The 27,291-nt window shown below is 45.6% G+C and overlaps 1 protein-coding gene across 7 annotated transcripts in view; it reads right to left on the bottom strand.

The window, feature by feature from the left end:
* The window catches only part of FRMD4A (FERM domain containing 4A), a 270,813-nt gene that overhangs the window by 89,183 nt on the left and 154,339 nt on the right, over window positions 1-27,291 (bottom strand). For all 7 annotated transcript variants that reach the window (XM_083859687.1, XM_083859685.1, XM_083859684.1 and 4 more), the window contains exon 3: window positions 4,473-4,567. In XM_083859687.1, the coding sequence (XP_083715813.1) occupies window positions 4,473-4,567 (95 nt within the window). The remainder of the gene's footprint in view (window positions 1-4,472; window positions 4,568-27,291) is intronic.

Raw genomic sequence — 27,291 nt, 5'->3', positions numbered from 1 at the left:
CCATGGTACAAAATGCTGTCAGACCAAGGAAAAGCCACACTAAACCTGTCATCCTATGCTGAACCTGTCCAGTTGCATTTGTGTCACCAATGCAGCAGCCACCAGCAGCTGATGGTGTTACACACCAGTTCCCACTGAGGGTGAGCTGTTGACAATGGACTTACTGTCTACCTCTATGTTTATTCAACAGCAATGTCTGGCTTTGCCTAACGTGCACAAGGGAGGGTTGAGAAGCCAGGGTGCACAGCACAAAAAGCCACTTCAAGGTATTTCTAATTTTGAAAAGACTTGCTCTTTTCATTCTTGTTGCATTTTAACAGGAGAGACTTTAACAGGTATAATCATATATATATGATTATAGCATATATATATATGGTGCGTATGTATATATATATGCACATATACATATGCATACCAGTTCTACATTTATGTTGCACACGTACACAGTTCTGAGTACTGGATAACAGATTTAATTGCCACCGAGTTTTTAGGTTGAAGAGTTTCATTAGTCTCATCTGCACAGAGCTTAAATCCAAAGCTCCTTCAGAGCAGGAAGGTCACCTAAATCCCTGCCAGGAGCAAACTGCTCACTGTACTCAATTACTACTTACAACCTTTCATCGCTGAGGGCTTCTGCACTGCAGATTGTCACCTAACTCCTTGTTTTCAAGAGTGCATGTGTGGCACGTAGAGAGCAGCAGCAGTGAGCAGTCACTGGTATCTGCCTGTGAATGTGGACTATCAGGGAGCCCAAGTCCAGTGCTGCTGCACCAGAGAACGCTTTGCTCTGGAATCTGTCTTCCTGTCGTCAGCAGAACTACTCATGGAGCAAAATCCCATGTAAGACAGGGAAAAGTATGGGAATATAACCCTAGGCATGTAGTAATCCTGACAGTTTTCATGGACCAATTTAGGCAGCTTGCACTGGGATCCCATTCATACATGCCCATGTCTAGCTGGATTTCCTTCACGGTTCAATTTAGAGACACAAAGTAGCTTTTGTTTCATTATCACCATCGATTTGTTCATTCAGATATTTCTATCAGTGTATTCAGAAATAATGCTGCAAACAGTTTTGGGGGGCCTATAGGGAGGTAAAAACTGGAAGCCAGATAATTTTCCTCTGTTGGTTGTACTCATGTTGGCAGTTAAAGTGGTGTGTCAATAACAACCACATAATCACTTTTAGGAAAAAAAAAATGGGTCCATTTAGGATACAGACTGAGTATGGATTTTGGTGCCCAGGGTCCATTTTGTTGATTGTATGCAGTAGTTCTCTTTTCTTTTAAAAGTAAAGAGTGGCACATCAATGAGTACTTTGCCTCCAGGTGGTTCTGTTTATGTGGTTTTACTGCTTAGTGTCCAGTTTTCTGAAAAGTGGATCCACATTGATTTGTGTTATAAAGGTGTTTGGACCAATAAACCAACTCACACCCTTTCAGTGTCAGACTCATTCTGAATTTAACAGACATTGTGAAAGCCCAATTAACGTAATAGAAACCATATAAACTGTTTATATTTCCATCGATTGCAACAGAAACAAAGCCCCTTGAAGCTTACAGATTTTATCAATTACTTTTGAAGGGGCTGAGAAGCTCACGGGTCGTAAGAGTTTAACTATACAAATTTTGCAACACAGTGGACTTGGTGATAAAGAAACTGGTCTAGCGCCAGAGCAGGACATCATCCTGAGAGCTGCACCCTACGTTGGACCAGCTGTTCAACCAGGATGTGGGACACCTGCTCCCTCATTCTGGATCTGCCACATGGCTGGAGGGTGGAAACAGGCTTCCCTCCAGCTCCCAGGGATGAGAGGGTATTCCAGGGAAGAGTGCTATCCTGCTCTGTGGGGAGCTGTGGGATGCAACAGTTGGTAGATCTAAGGACAAATAAGGGATGTGGAAACCCTGGTCATGGCCCTGATGGGGAGTCTGCAGTGAACAGAAGATTAATCCTGGCCACTTGCTCTCAGTGAATGCTGGAGGAGCTGATACAAAGGGAGAGGGTGGTTAGTGGAGATTCATAACCAGCTGAACTAAAACCCATCCCTTCTCACTTTTAATCAAGCAGGATATTGCTCTTCTGACTTCCTATGAAGCTTGGCTCCTTGTGCTGTACAGGGACACCCTTTTGACCTGTGCTCTCCTGCAGTTAATGGCTCACGCTATAAAACGTTCCTATGATCATTAAAATAGGAGGCGTTATTCTCCCCCCCATAATAGTCTGACAATCTAATTTTAGTCATGCTGAATGCAGTAATGACCCTATATTATCACAAGAAACTATTAAGTTGCCAACGCAAAGGTTGTTCCTATTGATTTTCTTCTAAGGTTGTCATGATAGAGCGCAACTAATGAATGGAAATCCCCAGTCCAAATAATTTCTAAATAAATTACTCTCATAGAGCTTTTACTCTTAAATAGAAGAATTGATTTAATACTTTAGTGGCTTTTCTTCTTTCTAAACTTGCAATTTAGCCAACCTCAGACTACATTTATGAACCAGGCTTGTTCTGTTTTAGCTGGTTATGAGTCCCCTTCAAGTAAAGCACACAGAAACTCAATGGAGAGTGAAGAGAAAGAAGTCCCTGAGGGCCTGTGTCACAGAATTAAAGGGGTTTTTTTTACATTCCTGGTCTGCATTAGGTAAAGATCTGGGTTATGTGCCCTGCAAACACACATTAAGAGACTGAAAAATTCCCTTTCTTCAAAAAGTAGTAAAAACAAACTTCCATTTCACGTTGCAGGTAAAGATCTGTGGTATAGACAGCCCAGTTTATTTTCTGAAGTGGCTTGGGACATCTATTTCTAAGACTCTGCCCAAGACCCCAGGTATATTCTTTGGCTGTGTTCTATCAAATAAAACAACTGCTGTTTGCGCCTACTCTCTTCAAAGCATTTTACAACTGAAGAGGAAATACTTTTGTCAGGGTTATTTTCACAGCACTGAAGAAGCCTCAGTGTAAATGTCAGCATCACTATAGGACAGCAGAAGGGCTTCAGACCAGCTATGACTTACTGCTTGTTTCTAGGCTGCACTTCCTTGCTTTAGTGAGGGTGTCCCCAAATCTTTCATCTGGGCTGGCTGAGCATCTCCTGAAAAGCACCTTGCTCCATCTAGGGGTCTGAATGTGACCAAGTGAGTGGATGCCATCACCTAACCCTTTGAATCCTGCCTGGACAGTGCACATCCATCTGCATCTGTAACTTCAAGCTCTGCCTTGACAACCTCTGTCAGCTCTCACGCTTCCTCCCTTTGCTAACCCAGATCTTTCCTCACCCAGTTAAACCTGGAAGTTCAGGGGAGGCTGGGATCTCTCAAATTGCCAAAACCTCCTCATTGACTTCCCTTGCACTCCCAGGGGAGCTCTGTGCCCCCCCAGCTGAACTAAGAGCTGGGACTTGCTCAGCTGCTCTCTGCTTACAGTTTGAGATGTACCTTGTTTCTCACCCATGCTCTTGGGACTGTTAAGGAAACATTTTCATCTACTAATGTGCTTTGGCTTCCCTGAATGTCTTTCCTGTGCCTCTCAGGCAGCACCCACTGAGTAACTTGCTCTCTCCAAGAATAAACACTGTGGTGGGAGAAATTTCCTACTCCTGCTTTATAAAAAGCGACTGTGTCCTACTGTTCCTCCTTGGAGGATTAGTCTCATTAATTTGTGTCGGGTTGGAGATCTACAGGGCTGAGCTACTCATGTCAGTGAGCTGGGATGGATTCTGGGATCTCATCAGATTCAAGTTCTGCTTCTGCACATGCCTGTTGCTGAGCATTCCTCCATCCTTGGAGCTGTGTCCTGAGATGGCCTCAGGCTGTCCAAGGCACGTGCTTGCCAAAGGAATTGACTTTAGAGGGGTGATTGCTGCCGAGATGAATGCGGATATGTTTGTGCAATTATCCAGCAGCCTCTGATTACCCAATCCTGAATCGTTATTCCAGCAGATAATTTACATTTCCCTGCCACTTCAGCAGGAGAGTGGAACTGGCTTGTGACAGCAATACTGCTGACTCAGCTGTTCTGGGGACACAGCATTGGCTTGAAAATCTTGTTCTTTTGAAATGATTTAGGTGTGGGAAGCCTCTTCCTGGTTAACATACAAAAAAAAGACCTGATTGCAAACCAAGGTGGGTCTCCATAAAAGACACAATCCATATGCCAAGGGTGGTGTAACTCCTGAGAGAAAACAGCTGGAAAAATGTAACAGGATGGTGCAGTAGCGCTGAGGGGTCACAGTCTGGGACTAATCATAGCCTTTGGCAGACCTTTAATGTTTCTCCAGTGCAAATTTTATTCTTGTAATTTAATCTGGGGGTAGATATAGCCTGTCGTGAGCCAAAACCTCAAATTCTGTGGTAATTTGGTCCATGTCTCTCTAGACCCTGGTCTAGGACCTTACTGTACACAGTATTTCTACACCAAGATTTTCTGTGACCAAGGTTTGCCTCTTAGGTCTTTGATTTCTCACACTTACGTTTCATCTGTGAATGCAATTCCAAAGTACTCCTTCTCCTTCAGGTTGAAATGAGATGCCACCAAGTCAAGCAGCTCCTTGGCCAAAAGCTTTGGCTGAAAAACAAAAATGAAAGAAAGTGATTAATGAGGAGAATTGGATAGAACTGCACTGTGCTTGAGGAGGAAAACACTATCCTTGAAACTACTCCACAGCTGTTGCTTTTATGTTCCCTCTGGTGTTCAAGCTAAATCTGCAAGGAACATTAGCTCCTTGAAATGAGCAGTAGTTTCCCTCCTAGGTAAATACTAAAAACCTGGCAATTCTGACCTATTCAGCACTTAATGTCTCTGCAGACAGATGATCTGCTGCCTGCCAGTGCTCGGATCTACCAGGACCAGCCCACTCCTGCCCCTCTGATAATTTTAGTTATTAAAGCTTTTTATCAAGGGCCCTTGCAAACACAATTCAGACATCCACTCTCTCACACACAGCATAGATACATGCTCATAACACTAAGAAAATACATAGTGCCAAAAGATAGGACGTGACAGGACCAAATGAGAAGTAAATGACAGAACAAAATAATTTCCCATTCACTATTGCTTGTCATATAGAGATAAGGATACATCCTCAAATTTAGGCACTTGGAAGGAAAGACAGGAAAGTAGCGCACAAAATATTTTCAAAAATACTTTCAAAATACTCTTTGTAAGACAATAAAAACCAAGCTCAGAGAAACAGAGGATGGTTCATCACTACCTTTTTTGCAAAACCTTATTTATCTTTCAACTCTAATGTGTTCTCCTGCCTCTATGAATTTTCATCTGCTCTGCTGGGCTCTGGTTTTGCCAACCAGATTTCTGAAGCCTAGGCAATAGCACAGCTCTCGTCTTCACTGTCACTTGTAGGAAACAAGGGTAAGAAGGATCCAGGTAACTGCAGCCTTGTAATAGCCCCAGATCCCAGAGCTGCAATTGTTACAGCAGCACTGGCACAGCTGAGGTCAGAGATCCCAACAATGTTCCCTGGTGGCTGCTCGTGAGGATTTGGTCTACAAATCTCTGTGCTGCAAACCTCTGTGAAAATAAAACTGTCTGCAGGCTTGACTGCCCCAATGAGTCTGCCAGGCAACTGAGTCAGTTACCCCAGACATGAACCTGCTGTCAAATGGAGGTGAAATTATGATGCTGTGCAGAAAACGGGTGGCAGGGACATCAGAACCCTGCTGTCCTAATCAAATGCCTTATAAGCACAAACACAGCTATAGTAGAAAAAAAGCCTGATTTGTACCTAACTTCCAAACAGATTCATAAGACTCAGACTCTCTGAAAATGTCCCTAAACCCAGCACTATCACCATGTCTGACACAGCTGGGACAAATTTACTTCTCTATATATTTTCCAGGCATTCATATAAGCATTACAGTGTCTTCTACCCACCCTTGTGGGGACATCCAATGCATGGGGGTTTCTAGGTCATGCCAGCAAAGAAAGAAGAAATAGCTGTGCCTAAATGCAGCCCTGGCTTAAGGCAGCCTCTGAATGAATAGTAGAGAAGTTGCTGTGTAGGAGGAACAGCCTGGCAGATAACAAATAAGTAGGATGCAACCAGCTTCATTTTAATGCCGAAGTCAGACTTCTCAGGCACAACCATTGGAGGCTTTGCTGTGCCAACGCTGGTGACTGCATTGACCTTCACTCCTGAACAAGCTCCCAAATGGTGCTCAGAGATGAGTGACCCAGGCATGGGACCATGGTCAGGTCCCCTGTCCCCTTGAGTCCCATCAAAGACCCAAAGAGCACACCAGCTACACCACTCTCACTGGGGGCTCCTCAGATACTTCTCTCCTGACATTGTGCTGTGTGGGATGGACATTTGCAGCATCCCTGTCTCCTGTAAAATGAACCTCACTTTGTCAGAGCATTTTAAGGACAAGCTACAGTTTGGCTTTTGATATACACAAATATTGTGATGAAGAGGATGGCAACACTGTCAGGTGAATTCAGAGATACACAGGCTCAATGCAGGTAGTTACTGGGGGCATTGGGTGAGTTTGAAGTGTAACAAACAAGCACAAACTTTTAAAGGAAAGAGAGGAAAAGAGGCTTGTTTCCTGCTGTCAATGTACAGTTTGAAGCTTTGCTTTTCTCCTGCCCTTGCCCAAGGGTTCCTGCTCCTTTCTCTTCTGACTGGGTCAAATTCTCTCTGCACCAGAAAGGGATTTCTCCCAACTCAGGGCTACCATAAGAGGAGGGGTGGGAATGCATGGCAGGATTGACTCTTCCATGGACAAGACCACAGTGGGGACAATTGGTGGAGGTGAATCCAGGCATCCCCATGCTGGAGTGTATTGCAGGCTGGAAGCTGTGGGGCTGTCACTGCCTGGTGCCCAGTGCTCTGTGTGATTCTGGTATTTAACAAACAAGCAATTGTGCTGCCAAACAAGGGAGTGAGCCATCAGTCAGACTGGGTGAATGTCCCACCTGAGGGAGCAGGGATGGGAAAGAGTGGTGAAACATCATGCCTCAAACACAGCAGAATTTTCCTATTCCTAGGTTAAGCACATGAAAGTTAAAGGTAGAGCTTTTGCAAGAAAGCAGGAGAGAGCAATAAAGAGTTGATGTGTAAGAGGCTGCCCATGGACATGGAGAAGGCATGGGTCCCTCTGCTGCAGTCAGACAACACTGCCACAAGGGACACTGGAAAAGAGAGAAAGTCCCTTCTGCTTTCACATCATGGAGAAGTGACTGTCCACTTTCCTTGCCCCATGCACTGCTGCATCCACCCCCAGCTATCACGTGAAGAGCAGCACCCAAACCACCTGCCTTCAGCCACCCTTCCCAGGATGGGTAAATGCAACATGCTCCTTCCTATTTCTGCTGAGTGAGACCAGGCTGAAAAAGCCAAGGAGAGGTGGTCAGCATGATGTGACAGCTTTCCCATGTCTGCTGCCCAGAAGCAGATGCTCCTCTCCCAGCACAGCCCCCTGAGGCTTGGCAGGGGCATGATTTCCAGTGCCCTTGCAGTGGGACCTCCTCCAAAGCCTGTGGTAGCAGATAAGGCAGGATAACCCTTTGCCGTGCAAGATAAGGGAAAAGAACAATAGATGCAGACCCAGCATTGGAGTGGTGCCAGGTTAGTTTCTGGGCCAGAGTCCCTGAAGAGGCTTATGGCAGTGAAGTTAAGCCCTGCTAGTCCCCTCCAAGATTACTTTCCACTCTCTCCTTAAGCTCTGCAAGGTTATTGTCCTTTCCAGTGGAATGGGTGTTCTCCCAACACAGACAGGCAACCTGAGTGTTGGGAGGGGAGGGGAGGAAGGTGTCTTCTCCAGGTAGTAAAGACTCCTTGAGACAAACCCGCCCAGCAGGGATGAGGCAGGAAAAGCCAGGCAGGCAGAAGCTGAGCTGCAGCCTGTCCTGCTGTCCCAGGAGAGACCCAAACGCCCGATGTTCGCGGTTAATCTTCTTGCCATTCACGATGGGAACGGCTGAGCAATGACCTCCTTTCATGGGAGCTGCGCAGACAAAGAGCTCATTAGCAATGCCTGTGGCAAGTTGTTTTAATTCATTATTAATTTCTGGACTTCATTTTCCAGAGGGAAAATTTTGCATTAATAAAACTTCCATCACAGACACATTGAAGGAGATGGGGACTGGTCTCTGAGAGTAGAGAAATCAATAGAAAGTGGGCCTGGGACCTTCTGGATTCAATTCAGTTGAATGGTCAGCAAGGTGTACTTTGTGCACCCCACAGAAATAAATCAGAATAACAGGTGGCATTCTGAGTAGAAACTGAACCATGTCCTCAATGATGCAGAACTACAGAGCTGGACTGTGTCACTCTGTGAGCTGCCCAAGCAGGTGTGGAGACCCCTCTGCACCCGCTGCTCCTCATCTCCTGCCTACCTACACCTTCCTGGTATCCTGCATGTAACCTGTATCACAAAAGGCAGCCTGTGGGGCTGTCATAGCTGCAGCTGGCTGGCCTGACCTTGGAATGGGGAACACCAGGAGAAATCCTTTGTCTGGACCAGTGAGGGCTGAACATGCTTTGCTGGTGAGGTAGGTTGTCAGAGCAGCATTTACAGCCAGGGAATCTCCTGCTGCTCCCTCCTGATACGGGACCCTCTTTGCAGAAAGGCATGTAAAGAACAGTGCTCTGTAAATCAATTGCTGTTGTTACTAAAGAAATCAGCAGGGACCCAGTTGTGGTCCCAGCACACTGGAGCTGTGCCCCTGGGGAAGAAGAGCCTGCTCCTGATAAGAACTTACTCCTGCCAGGAAGGAAGGCTGAGGGACCCACACTCCAGTGTATCCAAGTCTCTGGCACAGACATTGGACATTTATAAGCCAAACCCTGTCGCTCAGGTTACTTCTCTGCATGGCAGTAACCTGAGTGCTTTCCTGGCTCTGCATCCATACTTGTACTCCCCAAATCCTACTCTAACCTGGAAAAAGTTACATTTTGCAGCCTGGACTTCCTGGACTTGCAAACATGATATTTCCTACAAAACTTAAAATGTCAGGATCCACCTGCCAGGTATGATGGCACCAAACCCTGTCAAGGGGATTCCTGATACTCAGCAGAGCAGACAACTGTGCTGTGAAGTCAAGCCTGACTTGAGAGCACTCTGAGTTTTCTTCTTTCCCTCTTGGAGAGGCAGGGGAGCAGAGATGGACTCATTAGGGGCTGCCTCCTTATTAGTAGAATGACCCAGACATCCTTCCCTGTTCCCTGGGCCATGCTGGAGAGGTTTGTCTGAAATGATAATGCCATGCATCCACAAAGCCTCAGCAGTGAGGAGCACAGTGAGGACATGGCTGGAGCTCTTTGCAACCCTGCAGGCTTGAAGCAGTGAACTCATTCCCTCCTTGCCCTCCAAAACAGCTGAAGTTTGTTCAAATAATGACTTGGAGGAAAGGGAGAGCTTTATTAGTGGTGTCAGGAGGTGGCAGGGAAAGGGCTGAGCCTTAGTAGCAGCTCTGTGACTTGAACTTGCCATGAAGAAAGATGATGAAAAAGCACCAAAGGCAATGCAAGAAGGTCCATATGGGATCATACTTGGCTGCGCTCCAAGTGATGTCTCCCTGCAATTCCTCATTGCTTAAAATTCCCACTCCACACCCTAGACTACAGGCGCAGCCTGTGCTAGCAAAAACTGCACCAAGAAAATTTCAATGCACGCCATGCTCAAGCTCTGTCTGCATCTCCTTGTCCCGATTTAAAGGACCACTCAGCACTGGCAAATTAACCACAGGGGATGAGTCTCTCTCCATGCACTCCCGTTATCTCTGCACAGAGGCACTCTACTCCCAATTAGACATGATGGCAACTTTCCTGAACAGCAGCAGAGCACAGAGAGCACTGAAGGCAAGTAGGGAGGGGAAGGACAAGCCTGAGAGCTCCTTGGAAGAGGGAAGCTGCATGAGGAATGATGATTCAAACTGATTCAATGTCAAAATGTTTCATGGCTCTTTGATGGCATTTATTGCATGAGTTCATATCAGCATGAGCTCATTAATGTGGGCTGCTGTACCCACTGGGGGAGCAGGCTGGGGTCTGCTCATGGGACATCTCTCCAGTGCTGAAAAGAGGAAAAGGAGGATGTGAGGTACAGGTGATGCAGAGCAAGACTTTGCTGCTCAAGGTGACATGAAAACCCCTTTTTGGTGCCTCCTAACACCGGACACTGTCACACAGGTTTAGTGATAATACTGACATGGGCATGTGTTAGCCACAGGATGGGAAGAGGAGGAAGAGGGCTTCTGGGCAGGAGGATCTCTTACAGACTGAAGAAGCTTGACACCAAGCTGTAGGGAAGGGATGCCATTCAAAGGGACTTGTAAAAGCCTGAGAAGTGGGTCCATGGGAACCTCATGAGGTTCAAGAGGGTAAAGTGCAAGATACAGGGTCAGGGGAACCCCAGAGACAGCCTGGGGAATGAAGAGATTGAAAGCAACTCTGTGGAGAAGGACATGGGGGTACTGGTGGATGAAAAGCTGGGCACAATTCAGCACCTGCAGCTCAGAAAGCCAAACATGTCCTGTGCTGCAGCACAAGAAGAGTGGCCAGGGAGGTGATTCTTTCCCTCTACTCTGATCTGGTGAGATCCCACCTGGAGTGCTGCACCCATCTTTGAAGCCCTTAGCACAGCAAAGACATGGACCTATTGGAGTGGGTCCAGAGGAGGGTCAACCAGAGGGATGGAGTGCCTCAGTTTGACAGAGACAGAATGGGCTGTTTCTGTCAGTCATTGTGGAAAATACAGCAGAAACACAACCATTCCAATATTAAATATTCAATATAATTAAAAGACAATGTTACTGGGATTTGAGCAGAGTGAGTAACTCTGGAATCATGTGTTCCCCCAGTGGAAAGACAGACTGCCCACTTTTGGCAGAGAAGCATGTTTCTCTATGACAGCTTCCCATTAAGCTTAGAAATGAGTGAGTTATAGAGAGAGATTATCTATCCACAGTCCAGCAGTGCCATGAATAAAAAACAGATGACAAGGTATTAGCAGCTGCTGGTATGTCCCTAGAAACTCAAGCACACACAAAGTATATTTCATTGTTTTATTAACTGTCAAACAAGCCTATCTGTTCCCCCTCCCCCATGTCATAGCTTCTCCCTAATTCTCTGCAGCAGAAGGTTTCTGGGCAATGTATAGTTTTAACATATGGACAGACACGTGCCGCCCAAATCCATCCAGCACAGACACATGTTGAACTGTGGGAACCAGGAACCCAACTCACACCAAGCAATGCCTCACTCATTAAAGTTAAAAACACTGCTACCATCCACTGTCTCCGTGCTGGAAGGACTTAGAGTGCAATATAGCACAAGAATGCAGAGATGAAACAGTGCTAAGCCAAGTGGTGCAATGCTAAAGATTGCCTGCAAGACTGGTGCTCAGCACTGATTTTGTGCTAGAACCACCCAGCTGTGGCCAGGCACAAGCTCCAGGACTCAAACCACTGGTATTTAGCTGTGAGCAGGTTTGGTTTCTGCAGGATGGACTGTAAAGTGTGTTTAGTTCAAATCAGCCTCTCAAGTCCTGTTGATTGGGTCAAATTTTGCTCAGCATTCAAAGGCTCAGTGTTTGAAAAACATATTTTTGGTGTCTTGTGTTGCAGTGTAGGCTGGGGAATGCGTGCAGAGTGGCCAGTCCATCAGAAGGAGAGGTGAGGTGGAAAAGGAACAGTTTGCATGAACGCAGAGCAATTCCTCCCGTGGCTGTGCCCAGTGCAGTCCTACCAGGCAGGGAACAGCACTTTTTCGTGGGTCTGCTTGAGCCTTGGGTGGTGTAATCAGGAGGAAATGAAAGTGCCAAACTGTGCTTCATGCACAATTCTTCCCCTCCACTGACTATCAGCATTTGCTAATGAAGCAAATTCCAGGTCCTCCCCATAAATTAGATCATCTGCTGAAACCAGTCACAACCCTTTCTCCAACACCAGGGAGATAAGAGCAGTACAGAAGCCCATACAGGCCCTGTGTGTTCTCCCTCTGTTCCTCAGGGCATTGATACTCACTGGCCAGCAGCCTTATCTGCTGAAAGCCAGCAAATGCTCCATACTCATCCACATGCATTAAGGAGTGCACTACCCCATGACAGCTATGGACTGTAACTCCTTCCCTCCCCTGCTTCCTTGTACATGGAACATGAAATTCTTCCATCCACTGAACTGTCCCTCACTTGCAATTCTTCTCTTGTCAAACTGAGTCTGCCAACAGATCTATCATCCTCTTGTTTAACCCATTTAATGCATTTCCAAGAAAAGACAAATCCAAAGTCACTCCATACAATGTTGTGCAAATACCCAGTAGCAGCCCTTTTGGCAATTTTGTCATCTGAATACCGGGCAGTAATATTGTACAAAACTGCTCAGGCTAAAGGCTTGGGGCTTTAGGGGCTGCTATTCCCCTTATGGGATAGATCCTCTATTCCTCAACTCCACGTTATTATGTCAATATATGGAGTGCACATAATCAAAGCAGGCTGGGATGTAGTTGGGTGAAAAATTATTCATTGAAATGCAAAACGCCTGGAGAGGGAGCCTTATTTTTTTATCACAAAACAGCTGAACTCCGTCAGTGTTGGGGACTGGCGGCAGGAGCACTGCACGAGCTGGCACAGGCAGCACCTCCTCCCCAGAGTCAGGGGTTGGCTCTAAAAATCTCTTTCCTTCATTTACATAAGCAAATGAGACAACTTGCCTCCAGCAGCTGCCTCGGGAATGTGGGGGGTGGTGACAGAGTGCCACTGACGTTTTTTCTTGGAAAGTCAACACCCGCAAGTTGTGGGAATTACGATTTATTAGGGTCAGAGAGAAACAGGCAAAAAAATTTCCTGATTTCTAAAAAAATCTGTTTGGTAAAAGGATTAGAAACACCCTACTGACAAGTTGCCTCAGAAATATTTACATATAGCTGCATTTCTGGGTTCAGCTGATACTTGACACTTCATATCTTAAGTCAGAAGGCATTGCTGATACTCTCTAATTCCCCTACATATTAGCAGTGGGAATCTGCTTAAATAATTTTGCAGCCACAGAAAGCAAGAAGTATGAGCAGGCCAAGTCTGCGTGGCAAATTCATGTCAAAACCAAAATGAGAAGCAGTTGGTGGGATGAAAAAGACACTTTTGGGTCCCTAGCATCCCTCCTCCCTTTCTTGTCTGATGCAGAGGCAGCTGTACTCTTCCCCCATTCAGAAGGGGTCTGTGTCAATGCCCAGTGACCCCATTCCTCTCTGTTGCCATCTGTATCATCCTGTGACTCCAGCACAGTTTTCAGGTGACTGCATCCAAAGAGGCCAGCCAGCTGCAACTGGTACTGGGACAGGAAATCTGCTCCATGCGTAGATCTTCCTCTCATCCATGACAAAAGCCTCAGCATTTCCCTCTTCCCTCCCTTAGCCCTCTGCCCACTCCATCCCTTTCTGTCTCCACTGTGGATAGCTAATGTCCCCACATACATTAATGAAAGAGCCCGGCTGATGTGCTGAGAATGGCAGAAGGAAAAGCCCAGGTTTGCTGCTGTCCCTGATTCTCATCACATATTTTTTGTCCTTAGACTTGATGTAGAAGGAGGTTTGGTGCCTTAGAGCACTACATCCCACATGAGAATCTGCCTTTCTGCCTCCTGCAGGGCTGGCAAGAGGGAAAGGATGCTGTGCCTGGCATTCAAACTGATGTCCCAGCCTGCCCTGACTAGATCAGGAGCAGCACACTCTAAAGTATTTCTTCCTGGGATCCCCCAAGAGTCTGCATCTCTGAGCTGTGCAGTCTGGATGTGAAGGCTCAATGCACATCCCCTTCATGGAGCCTCTGTGCCAGGTCCTGTGTCCCCCAGTGTACCTCCTGTGAACCAGAGCACTGATCTGTGCATGCACAAGCACAGGATTTCCAGAGGAAAGTGGTCAAAATCCTCACACATCCCCCTGGGATATCTTTCTGAGCATAAGAAAGATTAAGCAGGGTAACCTCATGTGAGGACTCAAGCCACCCTTGAGTCCAACTGAACTGTGGCCAGGGGCATGAACTGAGAGAGGAGATCTGGCCAACCACAGAAGCAAACCTGGACTGGAAGGGAAAGCAGAATTCTTTTTTGGAGGGATTTGATGGCAAATGTGGAATTCCTTATGCTGACATGTAAAAATGGCTTTTGCAGCACTGCCAAAGTCACAGTCAGCTCATCTAATCAGCCATGAAAACATCACTGAAGCAAGTTAAAAAGTTGCCCCAAGTCAATTTGCACATGCAACTTTTATTATTCTTTATTTAAACTTTATAGATTTGTTTTTGGATTATTGGAAGAAACAGATCCTTCCTCTATTATCTTTCTTTGGGTTTCTCCCAAATCCTAACACAACATCAAATCTGGTTTGACCTTTACAAGACACTCCTGAAGACAATCTTGGCTGGCTGCTTGCTTCACTATGTGCCTACTCCAGCAAATACTGTGTTTCCAGGAGGTACTCTTACCTCCATGAAAAATTTTATGGCATCATCAGGAGCTGCATGCTGTGGGTTAATACAGTTTTAATGAATATACATCCCAAATTTGACAGTTTTGACTGGTTTTAAAAATATTTTCAGGGAATTTAGAGCAAACTTATGAGGCACTAACTCAGAAGGACTGGTGCAATAAAAAGGTATTCACTTATGTGAACCCAAACAAGCAACTTTCAAGCAAATTTAGTTCCTCTGAAGCAGAAGAAAAGCCATTCCCATGTATGATGATCAGATTCACTAGCCCTTTAAATCATCCTCAATGTCTTGAACCTATTAATGATCTATTTAGTAGCTTCATATCTCTTCATGCATGAAGCATCTATGAAATTTATACGTATAAATGAGAAAAATATGGATGATAGATAAGCAGAGCAGAAGGAAAATACCCACACACAGGGGGACTTTGCACTGGCTTAGGGCCATCAGTTTATACAAGCTGTGGAGGGAAGCATCTGTGCTTTAAAGCAAACCACAACTTTCAAGGTCATGATGGCTTCAGCTTCTCCCACTCCATTGATCTCCAGGTGACTGGGAATGGGTGTATTTGGCACTTGGATCTCCATGGTTTAGCAGCACTGGCTGTATCAGCACCAGTTACCTGAACAAGGCCATAGCCAATCATGCTCCCACAGCCTCAAAGAAGCCTGGGTAACCAGGCAACTCTTTCTTCTCTCTCTCATCCTTGCAAAGAGTTAGGAAAGTCTCATTTTTCAACACAAAGACATTTAACCTGTGGGGGATGCCCCTGCAACAGAGATAAATTTCACTGTCATTATCTGTAATCAATTTAAGCAAGCAATGATATTACTGTGGCTAAACATATCTCTTGGTTTTATCACAGAACTGGGGGCTCAGATTTTTCACCTTCCTTTTGCACACAACATGCAGCAGTGACAGATACAGAGGCCAGATTAGATGGAGCTCTCCAACTGGAGGTAGGTGCTAAATTAATACAAACTAAAGCAGCCCAAGATGAGAATTGCACATGCTGGAGAGTTAAGAGGGTTTGTGTGCAGGGCTTTGGTTCAAACCCTTGTCTTAAGGCAAAGAAAAAAAGACACAGATATGGCATTCTGTGCAGCACTCTGGCTTAGAAGTGAGGTGGCCTACTTAAAGAAAGTATGTGACAAATTTATTCAGATAATCGGCATTGTAAATGTTTGGCTTAAAGTATTTTGGGTCTTCATGAGTACTTTCCTTTCAGTTTCTGGAGATGTGTACAATTTTGAAACAGGGTAGTCAACTGCTGCAAGAAAGTCAATTGTGTTTTAAATCACCTGACTGTATCACACGAGGCAAATCAAACTTTGAACATGGAGCAGCTTCAGAGCCAGCTTTCTGGGCAGGAATCCATTTCACACTCAGCTGACAATGAGGCTTGATAAGAGCTCGGCCAGTGTGAATAACCAGCTGCCTTCTATATATATTTCGATTTGGTAGTGTCTGTTGAAGTTTTATATCACTGAGAGATTGTTGGTATTCTTTTAAAGCATTAAGCCTACCTTGACAAGGTCAACAACAATTTCTACAGAGGTCAGCATTTTTATTTTGAAATATTTGATCATAATTCTATCAAACATTAAAGAAAGAGTTTGGCTAGGGCACATAATGAAATTGGACAGCTCACACAATCCATTTATCTTTTCGACTGTAAACCTCTGAAGCGCTCTAGTTCATCCAGTTTCAAATCAACTGTAGAAATGTCCATCTCCCTCCATGCAGCCTACAGAAATTGGTGCTTGGAAATGCTCTTGATCTGTTATTGCTGATGTGGAAAAGGAAAAATAATTTCCCAAGACATACTAGCTTAGCTGCATTCTTATGTTCTGTTTGCTTTTTAAAAATCTCTCCTGAATAAGGATGTTTATTTCCATCCTCATTCAAAGTTACTTCTTTATTGCTGAAAATATTTAATAAGCTAAGTGAATGCTTATTTTTGTAGCACATTTTCTAAACACATTAAAATCATTTATTTAAAAACCCCTCTGTTAGCAAACCTAATGTTAATAAAAATAAATAAACTCAATAATAGTACTACGTCGGATGCATAAGATTAAGTCATCCTGTTCCATTTTATACACCAACTGTGAGTGCAGAGGAATGAATTAAACTTAACAAGAGCTACATCCTCATATGCTGAGACTGGGGAAAGTGAATTCCTGCAGAAGTATAGTGGGTGCATGGGCTTTTGTGCATTCATCTTCTCTATCTGTACTCATGCTTAGGGATGCAGTCAAAAGAGCTGACTCCACCAACAGATTCTCCATTTGTACAGTAATGTTGGATTTCCCTCCCCTAAGGAACATAGGAATTGAAGCACATTGGTCTTCTTGGATGTTCTCATCAGTTTAATTATCTGTGCATATTGCACAGTTGCTATATTAAGAACATACCACAATGTTTTGAAGCTTCTGGCTTAACACACTCAAATGTAAATCACGCTATGGAAATACTACACACTGGACAGTTGTTCCCCTGGGAAGGTCAGGAGAGAGAGGCTGAACTTCACTTGCCAGACGTTGGTGACATTGCTCATTGCCTGATGGCAAAGCTCAGATGTTATGGGGAGTCAAGTGGTCAGGGAAAGAGAGAAATGGGATAGCTAAGGAAGCTGCTTTAACCTTGAAGGCAAGTAAGTGTGATGCATTGTGTAGGTCTAGCTCCCAAGGCACAGGAAATCAGTGCTGCCCCACTTACTTCCTCCCTGAAGTCTGGTTTCCTGTGCCTGAGTGTGGTCCCCAAGTTCAGCAGAGTGGTGGCTGGGACTGGCCCGAGGCAGGATCTGATACACGTTGTCCTGTAAGACAGAGGGTCCCTCCACTCTGGGTGAGCACCCAAGGAGGTGACTTTGCTTCTTGAGTCAGCAGAAGATGCAAGATATAACCAAGGATTAGGTTTGTGATAGAACCGTGGTTATGTCAGAGGGAATGAAAAAAATCAACAAGTTTTTATCTGCAGAAACCCAGAAACTTACCCTGCCTTCAGCACCTCTGCAGTCTTCCCTACTGAGTCTGTACATTTGGAGCCTATATATGAAGTCAACTTCAGTGTGTGTCCCTAAGAAGCAAAGGTTTCCATGTCCAGCATGCCTTGGGACACAGCAAGGAAGCTGCCTGGATCCTCTGGTCTGGTCTTCTCTGTCAGTCACAGCAGTCACCACACCCAGCACCTGCCCATGTCAGTAGCAGAAGGACAGGGAGAAGACGCTTCAAGGAGGAGATCAAGGTTCAATGGGGAAACCTTGGGCACAAGGAAGTTCTGTCTCCACTTCTAGATGGAGCATCCTGGTGCACATCAGGACAGTCAGGAGCCTAAATGAGTCCTACCAATTCCCCCTCCTCACAGCTCTGTTTTAATGCCTTGTAGGCAACCCTGAAGGTGAATGGGAAGGGGACAAGGATGCTGGGCTTAATTTCCTGACTCCAGGCTCACCCATGTCACACTGTAACCCCCCTAAATAAAGCAGGAAGCATTGGAGAAAAATGATAATTGGCCACAACTCAAAAGAAAAGAAAGTAAAATAATACTTGTTCACTGTAGGAATACTGTGAGAATAAGAAAGGCTTATTTCCCCTGATATTTGTAAAAAGAAGTGCTGGTAATAAACCAGTTCCATTATAAAGGAGAGTGAAATGAATGACCGGATGAGACAGTGTCTTTTATTAAAACAAAACAAAACAAAACAAAACAAACTAACCTTTTTTTCTGCAAAGAAAGAATAAAGAAATGAGACAGAGTGGTTAGAAGAGAATTCAGGCAGGGCAGAAACTTTAGTGATAAACAGCTACTAGGAAAATAATTGGAAAATCAAAGTGCATACAATACGTGGGTGATGACCCACATACTGGGGCGATAGCAGAATTAGCCAATGAATGTAATGAACCATGAAAGGAGAAGTTTGGAGACTATGGAGAATTCAGAAAATTTGTCTATGCAGGAGTGGTAAAAACCAAATAAAGGCAGCCTGGCTTCTGAAAAGGAGTGATACGTGGCCTGTGGATGGGGAAATGTCCAAGTGTGCCAAGCAGTGGCATGGCATAGGGAGCTGCTGGGCACAGGCTGAGCTTCCTTGACAATGTCCAGAAAACGTCCTTCTGGGTCTTACCCAGACACATCTTCACTGCAAAGTGAGATGGAAGTGATTAGACAACTGTATCTGTTCCTGCTTTCATTAAACCTGATATGGAAGATGGGCAGAAGCAGATCCCACAGCAGTAGTGTGGGCAAGGATACCAGAGAAGCTGTTCCCAGGAAATTTCATTGAGTGACAGAGACAAAGTCTCATAAGCTGGGCCAGCCTGGAGATCAATCACGCTGCTGGCAGATGCTGGAAGCACAAAGATCTCCAGAAAATGATGCTGGAGGTCTTGATGGCCTCTGGCAACTGAAGTCTCTGCTGACTGGCCACTGCTTCATCTTTCTCTCCCTCCTCATATCCAACCAGGTGGCTGTTGGCCAACCCCAAAACTTGCTCTATGGCAAGGACTAAATGACTTTATAATTTCTAATGCAGAAGGGCTGTGGTTTTGGAAAGATTTCCACTTCATACATGAGGGTGATGAGAAGTAATGTGATATCTGAAAAATTGAGGAAGGTGAATTTGGGCGGGAAAAAGGTTTTGTCATTCTCCATGATAAAACAGGAGAGATGTTTCACTTGTAGTAGAAATTAGCTTTGACACTTCAGGGGCTAAGTGCCCCAGTGTAAAAATTCTCTTTCTTCACAGACTCTTCCACAACTGTGTGGTAGATTTTATCCCATGCATTGGGAGCCTGCCATGGACTCAGTGGGTATCTGCCTCTGATCAACATTCAGAGCTTTGAACAGAGGGATTCTATCCATTTCTATTGGTTTTCCTTTCCATTTAGCTTAAACAGTTATTGACTAAGGGAAAGCTTTGGAAACTGGGAAGGTGTCATCTGAATATATCCCCACAATTCATTCAGGCTTTGGTATTAACTAGGACCATTCAGCCAAACTCTGATTTGGCATCAGGAGAAAAAGAAGGTCTCACCCCATCCTTTTTTTCCTCATGTCTGGGCAGCTGTGCAAAAGCACAGGATGGACTGAGTGCAGCTTAGGAGATCCTTGCAGCACAGGAAACACCTGCATGGGCTGCTGGTCCCTGTGCCATCAGCTGCTAAGTGGGAATAATAACCAGTACCACTAAATCACAACATGACATGTCCTTTTTCACCAAGGATATAGCCTTCTACTGAATGGAATTCAGTAGAAAAACCTTTATTTCTATATATTCCCCTGCCAAAATTATTCTTCTGTAAACAGAGCTTCAAGGGCAACTCCTTGGTTACTTCAATGTTTGGACTTGAGCTAAATCATTAAGGACTATGGGAAAGACTCTATATATTTAGAAAGACAATGTTCCATTCCACTTGCCATAAGGATCAGGAAAACATTTGCCTGTCTGTCTGCTCTCCCAGGAAGCTCTGAAGATGTGATTGCAGTTTGTCCAAGGAAAAAGATGCCAGAATCTCTTTGAAGAGAAAAGAAACTCAGTGGCAAATATATTTCACCCTGCAGTGTCTGAATTCACAGAGGAACTCTTGCTAGTAGGAAAAGTTATAAAAAAAGAGAGGAGAAATCCCAGAAAAGGCAAAATTCTCAAACACAGTCTCACACAGAAAGTGGTTATATGAGAGCAAAGAGATATGTTATATCCTTATAGTGTAAACCACTGCTGCTCAGTGGAGATTCATCCATCAATACCAGAAGAGAAGCTGGCCTATGGTTCTTTGCTGGTTTGCCAGACTTTTATTAAATGCACAAGAATGCCAAGTCTGTAATGTCTAAAAGTGAATTTATTTAACAATGAACTCTTTGAAAAGGGAGTCCCAGATGTGTAATTAATAATGAATCAGTGATGTGAAATCTGATCCAAAGCCTACTGAAGCTGATAGACAGACTCTGACTTCAAGGAGTTCTGGATAAGGCTCTCATTAGGCAAAAGGAAAAAAAAATTAAAAGCTGAGCCAGCTAGTTGGTTAAAAAAATATTATAGCTTGGATTCTGTGCTAAACAGAGACATACAATAATCTGCACTGCACATAAATCCCTTCTCTGCTGACAGGGGACTCACACATTTCTGTGTCTGAAGCTGAACTTGAAATCTAGGAGATAAAATAAAATTAAAAAAAAGCTGTGAGAGTGAGTCCCAAAAGGAAAACCTCCAGCGGTTTGAACCACAGCTCATTTCCTCTTGGCATGGATGGGGAGATAGCTGTCAGATATGTGTCATCTGGAGGCAGCAGATGCTGCTGCTCCCTGCGTGCCGAGGCCGTGCTCGTCCCCCCCTCCAGCACCCACCTCTGCTCAGCCTCGCCTGGCTCTCCCTCAGCTCCACAGCACAGGGATTATCAGCCTGGAATTCCTGCCAAGCCCAGCAGAGCGTGGTGTCCAAAGGGGGATGCAGCTTGTCTTCCATCAGTGCAACTTAATTCAATTTGTCAGGGCTGCAGACGGTTTGGGTGAGCCTGATGCCATCACCACCATCCCGGCACTGGCCAAACTGGGCACTGTGAGATGGGGCTCTGGCAGCCTCTGCTTTTCATTTGCCTTTCAGTTTGACTCTAATGGGGAGGTGGAGATGTTTGCTGATGAACGATTTCATCGTTCCATATCTTTTAAGGGACACATAAAGCGCACATATTAATGCTCAATCCCCTTGAGTCAAATATTTTTAAGTACAGTAACACAGCTCATTTTTAAGTAATCAAATAATAATTAAAAATAATCGTCTTCCATCTCTGCTGAAGAACGAATGCATCTACATTGAACTTGCTTCTTTAATAGCAAATTGTAACTCAATCTAAATGTAAATTCCTGGAGAATCTGCTATCTAATTCTCATTATTTCCACTTGCTTAATGCAATTAGAAACATCTGTCACTGATCAACTGTCCACACAGTGAAAACAAATAATAATTCATGCTCTCTGCCTCCATAGTGTTTTTCAGGGAATGGACTGCTTTAGAGCCAGTCACTAGACCCCATGAGCTAGAGCTGTGCAAAATGCTTGTGACAAGCTCTGAATCACAGCAAATGTGCCTGACCATCAGTGTCTCTGTAGCTCAGTGACATTTGCTGAATAATTCAACAAATTCCCAGATACATACAGAAGTCACTATCCTGCCTTCTAGAAATATTTGGCTCTGGTGTACCCATTCTCAGGAATATATGATGTGCTTCCAGGGGCAGATCTCGCCCCCTTATCCCAAAGCCTGGACCCAATGTCATGGTGGAGCACGCAGGTGCAGCTTTGGTTGCTGAAGGAGAATCAAAAGGCCTGTGAAAGGGACATGAGTGCAGGGAGGAAAGACAATGGAGTTACTGGAGCTTATCCCAGCTGCTGTCTGTGTTCCCAATTTATCTGCCTGAGACAAGAGTGGGGGGGAAACAGCAGAGTGAGAAGCCACCAGAAATGGGCATCCAGTCTGCATGAGATGAACCAGGTCAGGGGCATGAGAGGGTGCTTGTCTTTAAAACACATTAGTACAGATAAACTCTCCAGTTGCTCAAAAGACAATAAAAATGAAAAGAGAAGAAGAAGTTTAGAAGAACTGAACATCATTAAATAAGCTTGTTCATCCCCTGCCCACTAGAGATAGGGATGAAGAAGTAAAGGCAGAGTCCAAGTGGAAAAGCATTCTAATCAGGCATCTGCTGCTGAAATGTCTTCAAAAGACAGAACAAAATTAATTCAAAAACTAGTCTTTCTGGTAATCAAGAAATTCTACAAGCCAATGCCACAACCAAACAGCCTTTTTGCCTTCGAGCTGCTGGAGGCTCATCCCATGCAATGGTCTGGCTGCCACGTGGGGCTGATGCATGGATGCTGGGATAAAAACAACAAACAATAACCAATAAAACAGCAAACCAATAAACTTCAGAGGGACTGGGGAAATCTCAGCAATGGCCTTGCCCACATCACCATGTGGGTCGGAACAACTCTATGCATTAAGTGGTCATCCTGGCTTCAAAGTGAGGAGGGGAAATGAAGTGAAAATGGCTTGGCTGGTCTGGTTTTTTTTATCCTTAAAAAGGGCAGATGCGAATCTCTTTAGTTCATTCCATTTCCAGGAGACAAGACTAACTTAGAAATATTACGAGATCCACTCTGACAAGCTGAAGTCTCTAGCACTGTCTGGGCTGCCAAACCAGGAGGGCTGGGATGAGCTGGAAGTTGTTGGCCTGTTCACAATCTCGTCAGGTTTCATTTAGTCACCACTGCACCTCCTGCTCCAAGCTCCCTGATTCCTCCATCCTGCACTGTAACCACAGGGTTATAAACCCAGCAGTGGGCCAGTGGTACCTCTGCAGCTTGGCACTTTGATCCCAGTGGCCCAAAATGTACCTGTGCCCATTTGAGGGGATGCCTGTATTCCTCAGTCTGTGTTATTCCAGGGGATGAAGAGGATGGTGGCTCCCAAAGGCAGATGGGACAGGGACCAGGCTGCAGTGTGAGTCTGCTGCCTGCTTGCACAGGAGGGCACAGGAGGCACTTGTTCTGCTAATGGGGATGCTGAAGATTGGCAGCACAGAGGAGGGGAGACTCCTCACCAGGACAGAGATAAGTCACTAAACCAAAGTCTGCACTATTAATCAGTTTTCCCCCCCCAAAAAAAACAACAAAAACCCTTCCAGAGCTGGCATGTTTTCTGGCTTTACCTCCAAGCATCTGGTTTGACCTGCTACCAAGATAGCTTCAAAGTCAGAACAGAGACTGAAGCTTCCTTCCAAGGCAGATTTAGAATTGCGCTTCTTCCTCCTCAAATATGGGCAGTTTCCCAGCAAAGGTAATAACAGGAGAGTTTTCGTTCAAATATAATTGTAATGAGCCTTGTCTGAGTGCAGAGAGATGGGAAAGTAAAAGATATCCTATCTGTACTAACAACCTCTCATCCAAAAGGATTGCCTCTTTGGGAGAGGTCGGGGCAGGAATGCAAGTGGAGAATGGGTACACCTTGTTGCTTATGATGAGCTAATGCAGGTTTTTTTAAAAGCATGACCCATTTATAAGCCAAGAGCCATCTCCTCTGTCCTGAAAATTAGAAAAGCTGATGGTTTTTCTGATGATATCCAGTATTATGGCCGACACAAGTGCCACAGGCAGCCTTTCTGTGCTGGCAGTGACTGCCTCACTCCTCCTCCAGGCACCCAACTCAGGGCTGTGCTGCTGTCAGCGAGATACTGAGGAGGAGGGGAACACAGGGAAATAATCCACCAAAGAGACAGACAAATCCATTCCGACTTCACAGAGCCCAAAGCTTCCCCATAAATAGGCACTTCCCCAAAATAAAGACAGAAAGACCAACGAGCCACACACTGGGAATATGGCAAGGATTGGGGGTTGGAGATTTGCACTGTCACTTGAGGATGGAATTTTGTATCATTTCCAGGGAGAATGGTCCTAAAAAACACACTCCTGGACAAAAGCAGAGGGAATGGATTGGGGCTGTAGAGGGAGATGAGGGTAAACAGGGCTGGGTAACACTCAAGTCTCCTTCAGGAAGGGCAGCATGGTCTCCTTGCATGTCTGTGTTGCCCATTCCAAGCCTCGTGCCCTCTCTGTGTGGTTACAGGTGTCTCCTTTCCCTCCTGTGTCACAGGTACTGGGCTGAACAAGCCCCAGCAGCCTTTGCTGGTAGCACCATGGTGCCAGACACAGCTCCTCTTTGTTTTGCTCAATGCCATTGCCAGGTGTGATGCTCAAACCTGTGTCTGTGCAAGTGCATGTGAGCTGCTCTAAACCACCTGGCCTGAATCCATTGCTGCAGGCAAACTGTTCCCACCTGACACCATGCAGCCATGGCCAGCTGCTGCTCTGGGTTACCTGCAGCAAGGGAAAGGAAATAATTTCCCAGTGAGACAGTTCAGACCCTTTTTGCCCATGTGCAATGCCCTTGAGCCCAGGAGCCCCACTCATGGCCTAAGCTCTCACTGTGTCATGCTGAAGGAATTGCCTTTTGGTTGAAAGTTGAGATCTTTTGTCTAAGTTTTGTTCACTGAGGCTGAAAAGGGAAGGGCATAGAAACCAATTTTCTATAAGCTGAGTAATGCAGCTTAGACAATCAAGCTGCTCACCCATCCACTATCATCCTGGTATTTGTACTACACAGCCTGATGGCAGCAATAAGGGGAAATGTTCCATCCTGAAATGCTAGCTCCAATTGGAAATGCACCTTTTTTACCTTTGCACAAAAGCAAATCTGCTATGCTGCCTCGTTCATCATTTCTCCTGAGCCACACTCTTCTAGATTGTTCAATATCTCCTGGAATCATCTCTGATACATCTGTTATTATTTTTCAAAATTGCTTGCTCAGGCCATGCTATAAAAAAATAATTTTCTATTTCCACTATCTTCCAGGAGGCAGCTTCTATCCTGGAGCACATTTAGCACTTTCTCAGCTGAATTTACTACTTGGATTTCTTGTCCAGCCAGGTGGACATGAAAGGAGGAGCTGGAGCCAGAACAGGACTGGATACAAACACACACAACCACCCACAGTGTGAACAGCTATGAGAGAGCTGGTTGCAGAGTCTTTTTGCAGTTGAGGAGAGAAAGGGGCACGACTCATTTCAGATGATCCCTTTTAGGATGAGCTCAGCTGTGCCCTGCAAGTGCCCTCCTCCCTCCACCACCTCTAAAAGCAAGGCTCAGACAAAGACACCCACACTGCTTGTTCCTTAAGTTAAAAGAGGTGAATCTCACTACTGCCTGCTATGGAACACATCAGAGAAGCCAGGGCTGGAGGTGAGGGATGGGATGTGGCACCAACACAAGGGCTACTCCCCCATGAAGGAGCAGCAGCAGAGAGCAGGGGGAACTCTGTGAATTTCAGCCTCATCATCCTGCTGCTAAACCTAATTTACTTCCACTGTTGAGCTTGTTGGTGCCTCACAGTTGAGCAGATCCTGCAGTTGCTCCTGGGTGGGGAAAGGAAGGCTGGAGGACCTTGGCTTGTCCATGGCTGGAGCAGCATCTTGTGGGACACAATGACATATTTCACAGCCACTCTTGGACACTGGCAGGTTGGTCCTGGCTGAACAAAAGCTCCACTGAAGCCACGGGGCAGCTGAGCACGGCAGAAACAATAGTGAATTTCTGAATTTCTCCCAAGTAACTGTGAGTGAGATGTTTTCTCTGTAACAGATCCATTAGATGCTGGATGTGCCATTCCTGTATTGGTGTATGTGGTGGGAGGTCAGCAGGACAATTAAAACTGCTAATGCTCTGCAAAACTTCAGGTGTTACCTCACAGGAAAGGAAATAGCTTTCTGCCTTCATCAGATGTTTTAGTGGGATTTTCATCAGCCCCCCACCCTGTGATTTTGAAAAGTTCCAGGTGTGCTCAAAATTAAGAGTTTTTGACAAATTTTAGCATAAGAACTGCCAAAAATACTGAATATCTTTGCCCCCATTTAACCAGCTGTAAAGAACATCCAGCTCTCAGCATATGCAGTATGAATAAACATGTGTCTTCAGCTTATCTCTCTCCTGACAGCTCCCGGATAGCTCCCCAGCCTGTATTAGTTTAAATGCAATTTATTCTGGAAGACTGATAATAGGAGTATTGATTATGCAGGCCTTTGGAAATCACACCCTCATTTCACTCTGTGGAGGGCCATGATTGCCATTCCCAGTTCATTTTCCTATAAGGCGGTGAGTACTTTGCTGGGGGAGTCTTTCTCCTGGGGCACCTGGCAGATGTGCAGGGCTCAGTTACAGGAGTCCAGGGGCACATGGGGGAAACCAGCTCTCAGTGTTGTCCAGAAGCCATTAGGCAGCTCAGAATGAGGGGAATCTGCAGCACTGCTGTACCAGGGAAGCATCCCCCCCTTCAATTAAATTCCTCAAGGCACAGAAGCATCTCTGCTCTTGGCAAGGTCAGTCCTGACCCAGTGCATTCTCAGGGGACACTTTGCCCCCAGCAGCTATTGCCCCCTGCCTCCACCTGTCCCAGCTTCTGCTGATGCTCCTCCCATGCCTGTGCTGAGGAGCAAATCTGGACAGGCTGAGCTATCCCTGCTGGGTTTCATTAATTTCCAGTCTTGCCTTTCCCAGACACAGCTTTGCTTTCTCTAGAGCTGCTTGACCAGATTGACCTTCGGTGCACGGCAGATCCCCTTGGAGGCTCTCCACGTTCCCTGTCTGTTTGGGCTTGCTGTTGATCCCTGCCTGCAGCTGTGCACCCTACTTGACCTCTTCAAATCCTGCTCCCTGTGACCCTCCCTGATGTGCACGACCTGCCAGCTTGCTCTGCACAGCCTGCCTTGCTGGAATGTTCTCTTCTGGCAGCTCCATCCCTTGAGTGCTGTCTGTAGCACAGGGGCTGTGTCCATTCTCACCCACGGTGAGCTCCAGGGAGCCTGGAGCATCCAGCACACCTGGGAACTGCTGAGCCTGGACCAGCACCAGCACCAATCTGTTCTTCTCAATGGAACCAAGCCAGGGTGCACAGCAGAGGCTCTTCACCCCTAGTTTCTGAGCCCGGCTGAGGATCTCCCTCTAAGATGCCAATTCTGCCTCCTGTCCTAAATCTTTTCTGCCCTCATAATCAAGGGCAACCTTGAGATTATCTGCTTTGCCACCTTCATCCTGCCTGAGATCCCTCTGGCTCTTAAGCTGGACTCCCCAGCTCTGCACATCAAATTTCTTTATTTTCTGCACATGTTCTCTTCTATTTCCATTTCCTAGCAAACACTCCCCCCTACAAACTTGACTTCTGTGGACTTCTGTGTTCAGTGGAGTCTAAGCTGAGAACTGAACCCCTGAGACCCAGCCCTCCAGTCTGACACCTG

The sequence above is a fragment of the Zosterops lateralis genome (genome assembly GCF_965231275.1).
Source record: "Zosterops lateralis genome assembly, chromosome: 4".
Classification (NCBI taxonomy): Eukaryota; Metazoa; Chordata; class Aves; order Passeriformes; family Zosteropidae; genus Zosterops; species Zosterops lateralis.
This window is presented reverse-complemented; position numbering and strand designations above follow the sequence as displayed.